Genomic DNA, 6645 nt, shown 5'->3' with positions numbered 1-6645 from the left:
TATATGTGTGTGTGTGTGTGTGTGTGTGTGTGTGTGTGTGTGTGGGGGGCTCGGTGTGTCTCAGTAGGTGAGGGTAGAGTCGTCCCACTCCAGCTGCTGCTGTCTGCTGGTCCCCTGCTGGTCTTCTGGCTCGCCGCCCTCCTCGTCCTCGCTGCTCTCTGACTCAGCGCTCGTGATGTCGTCTTCCTCCTCCCCGTCCTCGCTCTCCTCCTCCTCTTCCTCCTCCTCCTCGCTGCTGTGTTGGTCCTCGTACGTCTGCATCACAGGGTGCAGGAAAATGGGGGAAGGGGGGATTTTGGTCACCAATGCAACAACAAAACAAACAAACAGAAAATAAAAAAACAGGCAAGATACGTCCCAAGCGTGTTTGTTTGCACGTAAAGGTGCTTCGTCTGTGGTCTACGCAGCTCTGGTAGTCGTTTTCCCTCCTTTCTACTTAATGATCTCCTCTCATCCCTCGGCTGCCATCATCATAAAATGCAGGGTTGGCCTGAAAGCTAATTCGAGAGCTTAGAGGAGGAGGGATGGCAAATGAGTGCAGAAACGGCAAGACAGCGAACGGATTGCAGCTTTAACAGCAGTTTTCAAGCAACCTGCCCCTCCCTGACTATTAACAGTAGGGGTGCACCGATTGCTGTTTTCTCGCCAATCACAGATTAGAAATCTTTAAGAAGCTGATTCCAATTTTGGCCAATACCAATTTTTTTTTTTGTCTGAATTGTTGCTAGACGTAGCAAGACTTGGCAACAGCTGTCGATAACTGCAGACGTAAATAACCTGGCGGGTCTGTCAGTCAAACTTCGCTCACAGCGGAGCAACAGAGGACAGTAGATTATTTTTAGATCTTTATTGAGGTAGATGGGATCGGTGGATCAGGTTGGCTTCACCTGTGAGGATCCACCCATCATCTCCCAAAGTTGAGGAAATCAGGGACAATTTTTTTGGTGCACTCTAACTTAAGGGTATTTTACACCCAGTTTTGCTGTCATGTTTAACTGAAAGCGCCACTGATATATAAGGGGTGCATGTAACATTGTAAAATTGTTGGCCACTTCTTTGGTGCTGCTTTTAGGGATTTAGCAGCAGTGTAAAAATGTACATTACATTTTGAATATAGTTGCTTGAAAATCAGACAAAAACAGTCAAATATTCAGTCATTTGTGGCCAACTGTGATTTATATTATTCATGTATGACACTGTGTCATCCAGTCCAAGATATTTCCATTTGATTTAACACTAGAAAATTATCTTATAGAGTGTTACGACATTTTAAAACTATTTGTTGATGTTACTAATGCTACAGGACAGATCAACAAAGAGTAGTCCATAATTGTGAAGCTGAATTTTTAAAGGTTTACAACTGTTGTAAAGTTAAAAATCAAAGCATTTGTACTGAGTTGCCCCGGGGCTTTTAGAGGATGCCTCCAAAAGTTTTACTAATGTAGACACTCAAATTTGTACTGATTCTCTCTCTTTTTTTTTTTTTTCCCCCCAAAACAGTTCAGCCAGATTGGACTGAAAGGGGGTTGTGAGCATCAATTTTTCCTCAACACTGCTTTATGGTTAAGTTTCATGCATTTACAGTTGTTGATCTTAGCTTGAGAGTTCCCCTTTACCTCCTGCTTTCTTCCTCTCCTGGTCGTGAGCTTCTTTGTCTCCTCTTTGCATTTCAGCCATCCTCATGTTGAGATGTGGTCCGGTTTGTCGTTTATCTTTCTTATTTATTTTCAAGTTTCTGTTCTGCGGTTTTACGTGATCACGTTGCCTCCAGCCCCTTTCACAAAACACGTCCATCGTAAACCCACGCAGCTGTTTTTAAAATGAATGTGTGCGGGGTGAAAAGAGGTGACGCGCAGCATCAGTGTCAGCACTGCAGGTAAAATCTGTCAGGAGTCAGGAACAATTATGGTGAGAGGACTCAGCAGCCATCTTGTTCTTAGCGCCAAATCTGAGGATTTCTGACTTTTATTTTAGTTTAATTTTATTTCGGTTTTATTTTTGGTCAACTCATCAAAATGTAATGTTTACTGGTTTTTGCAATTGTTGACTGCATGGTGTCTTTTATAACTTTGTACTTTTGTGTTTCTCTGATGTTATACAAGACAGAATGTATAGAAATTCAAAACATGCATCCTTTGTTTGTTGTACTTCTCATATTCTGTTTTTTTAAACCGAGACACAGTTTAAACAAATGCTCTTATTTCTTGTTCAGTTTTTAGTATTTTGTGTTTCGCTTCACTGACATGTTTTTGAACAGAAAAGCTTTTCTTATATTTTAAGGGATTTGAGATGAAAACGAAACCAATCTCAACATTCGCTCTCTAAATGTTTCTCATGCAGAGACCGTTTTTTAAAAAGATGATTTAATAGAATTTTCAATTCAATTCAAAACTACTTTATTGATCCCAAAGGGATAAATTAGTTAAAATTTAAGTTAAATGGTAACGTTAGCCTATAATTTCTTTTTTACTTATTAAAAAAAGGACTTCCTTTAGCTATCCTTTGTTCAAAAAGTGATTGAATTTCATTTTTTCATGTATTTACGCCTGCCAAAATACTGAGATTTATAATGGTGGCTTACATGGGACAACAAACCCGTTTCTCTTGCCATAAACAGTGGAAAAAAACACAAAAATCACTGATTCATTCCTGTTTCAAATGCAACTCTAGTTCTGCAACAATGTCCCTCCATCACGGCTTCTAATAATCAGGACTAGGACACAGTCGCAGCATCACACAGGACAACTAAAGTGTAAAGCTGAAAAAATCTTTTGTTAAACAGTGAAACATTTCATCTCATTTTGCATTTTTTTTTCTATTTTTTCTCCTACCTCCATGGGGTTAACTGTGATGGTGAGGGCCGAGTCGTCCCAGTCCATCTCGTTCTCCTTGCCGCTCTCCTGGTCTCTCATGGAGCGCTGGTGTGCAGCTCGGATGCGGAACACGCCCAGGATTATCATGAACACCAGGAAGCTCACACACACCACGATGACGATGGTGGCGGCGCTGGGGACCACTGCAGAGAAAACAGCCCGAATCAGAAAGCAGCGGGGGGGATTGATAGACGGATTCCGGTTTTATGCAGGAAGGCGCAAGAGCATTTCAAGGACAGCAGCGACCACATGAAGGCGTCTAGGAGCTCAAGGTGTGTGTGTGTGTGTGTGTTTTCTTTAAATAGCTTTTCCTGTCTCCCGACAAACTGCTCCACTTTCCCCAATGTGATCCAGATAGGATCTCTGCTCTGGACCGGGAGTGTTTGTCAGATACCAGAGGCTAGAATACGAGGTTGAGCTCCAAACCTGGCCGGTGCAGATGTCACAGACTTGAGCTCAAGTGTAAACCTTAAACCAACACCATAAAATGAAACTAAAAGGGAAAAAAAAAAAAACAAACTCGTGTTTCACAGACGCCCTACTTTGGCTAAATACGCAGTAATCCATCTGCAGCGGCGCCCGCCTTTTAGCAGACCGGATCATTTCTAGAGCTTTAATTAAACAGATTTGATTTCAACACTTAGCATCAATACCATCTGCCTATTAAAACCGGTGAGACGCATGTAGCTAAAACACAGTTTTATCAGGTTTTGAGCAACGTAACACAAAGACAGTGTTAGCATGATTAAAACAAACCAAAAAAAAAAATCAGAATGTTCCACAGATTTCAGTACCCGAAGCCTGGTGAGCGTTGACCAGGTTGTGACCAGACAGATCGACAGAGGCGTGATGGACAGGATTGATGAAGTTGGGCTGCACCATGGCGTTGTTGGCGTGCTCTACAGGATTGGACGTGTGAATCACATTAACCTAAAGAGAAGGGAGGCCTCGCCTGTCAACTTCTCCTCTCAAACAGGGCATTTTGAGGTTGTCGGCGATTCATAGAAACGACGGTGATGTGTTAAGAGTGTTCCCACCTCAACCTTGAAGTCGTTGCTGATGTAGCGACCGTTGAGTTCAGAGCAGACCAGCTTGAACTTCCGGTCAAAGAGCGCTTCGGTGTGCCAGTTCTTGTAGCGGATGAGGTGCAGGACCTGCTCATAGTTGGCCATGGTGTTCACGCCTGGAAGACACGCAGAGAAGCTCAAGTACATAAAAGCCTGATTTCGGTGGAAGCTATCCATCTGTGATGTTGTGTACCAGTTATGACGAGGCCCAGGTTAGACGAGCTCATCTCCAGGGCGCGCTGCTGCAGCTGAGAGACGTCCACCTCCAGGCTCTCGTGCTCGCCGTCCAGCTCATCTCCCACCACAGACACTTCACACGAGTCCAAGTTGTGCATGATCTCCTCCGACACAACTGTCTCTTGAACTGAAAGAAACCCAGCATAAAAAAAACAAAACAAAACAAAACACACAAACACATTCCCAAGACAGCATTTGAAGCATATTTCACAGGTGTTTCTACATTATTTAAGAGCTGCATTAAAGGTTAGAGCCTGCCACCTGATATTGATTTGTCTAGTTTCAAAGCTTGAACATGCAGTCTAGCTTTTGTTGCAGCAAATTCATTTCTCCGGCGACTACAATTAAATGATTTTTAACATCGACTGTGACCCTGTTTGCTGTCCGGTCATGAGAGTTGGGTCAAATTAAAGCGAGTAAGAGCAACTGATCTTGCTAAGCCCCCTTTGTCCCATATGCCAGTGTGCTGCTCACAACAGCACATTGTACCTCCGTGTATCTGTGCCGGCTCTGGAGCATGTCTATTGTCCTTCCTCGTCTTAACCCATGTGGAAGCCCGACAGATGGCACGGCTGGTCGCTTGCCACGCCCACAAATAAACAACTTAGCTCTGATTCCCAAAAGTCTCATTGTGTCTGTACAGTTCCCTCATCCTCCAGGCAAAGTTACTGCCAGCTACAGTATCTCTACGCTGTTATAAACCTTTCAGCCTTCCAGGTTATTTATTCAAGAAGAAAGCATGTCAGCAAAGCCTGAAAATTAAAGCTCGGATCAAGACTTTCACTCCATTTAAATGAATAAATGCACAGACCGTGTTATGCCAACACTCTGGCTGAAAACATGTCTGATTGCTTTCGTTTTATTACGACTAAATATTGGACTAATTTTCTAAACTGTGACGTCTTGTCTGAAGGTCCAGGCGTCCCTTACCTGTGGGGTCGTCGTCGGCGCCTTCTGCTGCTTCAGACTCTGCGTCGGCCTCCATTTCCCGGGTGATGGTGCTGACGATGCGAAGCTCGGGAAACAGAGTCACGCCTTCCTGGCTCTCGAATTCGGCGGCGCTGCGGGCGAAGTGGTCGATGCCGCTCAGGCTGATCTTCGGCTCCTCGGGCTGCAGCACCATCACGTAGCCTTCAGCGTCCGGCACCGCCACGCAGGCGTCCTCGTTCAAACACCTGGCGAAGAGTTGACAAATACCCTGAAATCACGGTGGTAGATGAAAGAAACCCTGTCCTCTAATTTAGTGCGCATGCCGTCCACTCACAGGCTCCTGAGATAAATTACGTTTTGCTTCTGTCACTTACTTGACAGTGGTGGAGATGCGGAGGTGCCTAATGCCTGGAGTTGGGAACTGGCGGGAGTTTAAGTAGGAGATGTGCTGCATGACTTTGTCAAAGGCGCCGATGTCGTCGCCTTCCACTGTCAGAGAGGACTGGCTGGGGTTGAAATCAACCTAAGTGAAGGAAATGAAGTAGGAGCTTACATAACTGAACCCAAAAGTTTATTTTTTTATTTACCTAAAACAGATCTTCAAGTGTAAAATTTCTGGAAGTTGAACCATTACGCCTACGGACTCGCCTTTACAACAGTGTGCAGACACGTAGTTGTACAGGTTACTTATGAGACAATTAAAAAAGTATTTAACCCTTACCCGTCTGCTTTTCAGCATCATTAAACCCTTCTAGTCACTTCCTTCTTTTATAATTCACACAGAGAGGCGTCTTGTGACAGAAGAACAGCCTTCAGTGTGGAAGTTGTGACTAGATCTGCTTCTTAGCTGGGTCAATTACAGTTGTGGTGCTTAAAATAGTGTCAGAGGAGGCACAAAGATGTACGAAGTTCTTTAAAAGGAAACAATTTTCAAAGTGTCATTTATTCATGCTGTAAAATGTGGAAGAGAGCAAGACTTTTGGCAGATAACAGGAAGGCTGAACAGAGTACAGGAGAGGGGAATGGTTTTATCATTTTGACCATTCAAAATGATAAAACCATCTCTGCCTGATGTGAGACAAACTGGATTATACGGCTCTATATTCTCTAGCTCTATATTCCAGAGAATCTATATGCTCCTACAGTCCTGGAAGGCCACTGTCCTGCAACTTTTAGATGTGCCTCTGTTGCACCACACCTGAATAGAATAATGAGGTCATTAGCAAGGCTCTGGAGAACTGATCTACACAATGAGGAGGTAAGTAAGCCATTTCATTCCAGTGTTTTGTATATGTGGCACATCTAAATACTGCAGGACAGCGGCCCTCAAGGACCGGAGTTTGACACCCCTACTCTAGAGAAAATACGTACAGAGACTGTGGTTATAATGTTAGCCATGCCAAACAAGTAGTGGCCATTTTTCCACATTTTAAAATGTTAATTCTCATTTAAGTCCTATTGGCAGTGATCGCTCTCTCACACAGTGAGGGTTTGCCTCTGCTCTGCTCACAGCAGTTCTGGTATCTTCCTGTATTATA

At 43.8% G+C, this 6645-nt stretch overlaps 1 protein-coding gene across 4 annotated transcripts in view; it reads right to left on the bottom strand.

The window, feature by feature from the left end:
* Nucleotides 1-2: 2 nt before the first annotated feature.
* The window catches only part of LOC106963821 (calsyntenin-1-like), a 31772-nt gene continuing 25129 nt past the window's right edge, over nucleotides 3-6645 (bottom strand). For all 4 annotated transcript variants that reach the window (XM_015058952.1, XM_015058950.1, XM_015058951.1 and 1 more), the window contains 7 exons: nucleotides 5482-5630; nucleotides 5108-5352; nucleotides 4134-4304; nucleotides 3911-4056; nucleotides 3668-3803; nucleotides 2832-3016; nucleotides 3-255 (listed from right to left, as the gene is read on the bottom strand). In XM_015058952.1, the coding sequence (XP_014914438.1) occupies nucleotides 61-255; nucleotides 2832-3016; nucleotides 3668-3803; nucleotides 3911-4056; nucleotides 4134-4304; nucleotides 5108-5352; nucleotides 5482-5630 (1227 nt within the window). In that variant the 3' untranslated portion in view covers nucleotides 3-60. The remainder of the gene's footprint in view (nucleotides 256-2831; nucleotides 3017-3667; nucleotides 3804-3910; nucleotides 4057-4133; nucleotides 4305-5107; nucleotides 5353-5481; nucleotides 5631-6645) is intronic.

The sequence above is a fragment of the Poecilia latipinna genome, unplaced genomic scaffold, assembly GCF_001443285.1.
Source record: "Poecilia latipinna isolate Pla-1442-1.1 unplaced genomic scaffold, P_latipinna-1.0 Scaffold1586, whole genome shotgun sequence".
In the NCBI taxonomy this organism is placed as follows: domain Eukaryota; kingdom Metazoa; phylum Chordata; class Actinopteri; order Cyprinodontiformes; family Poeciliidae; genus Poecilia; species Poecilia latipinna.
The sequence above is the reverse complement of the archived record's forward strand: the minus strand, read 5'-3'. Positions and strand labels throughout refer to the sequence as shown.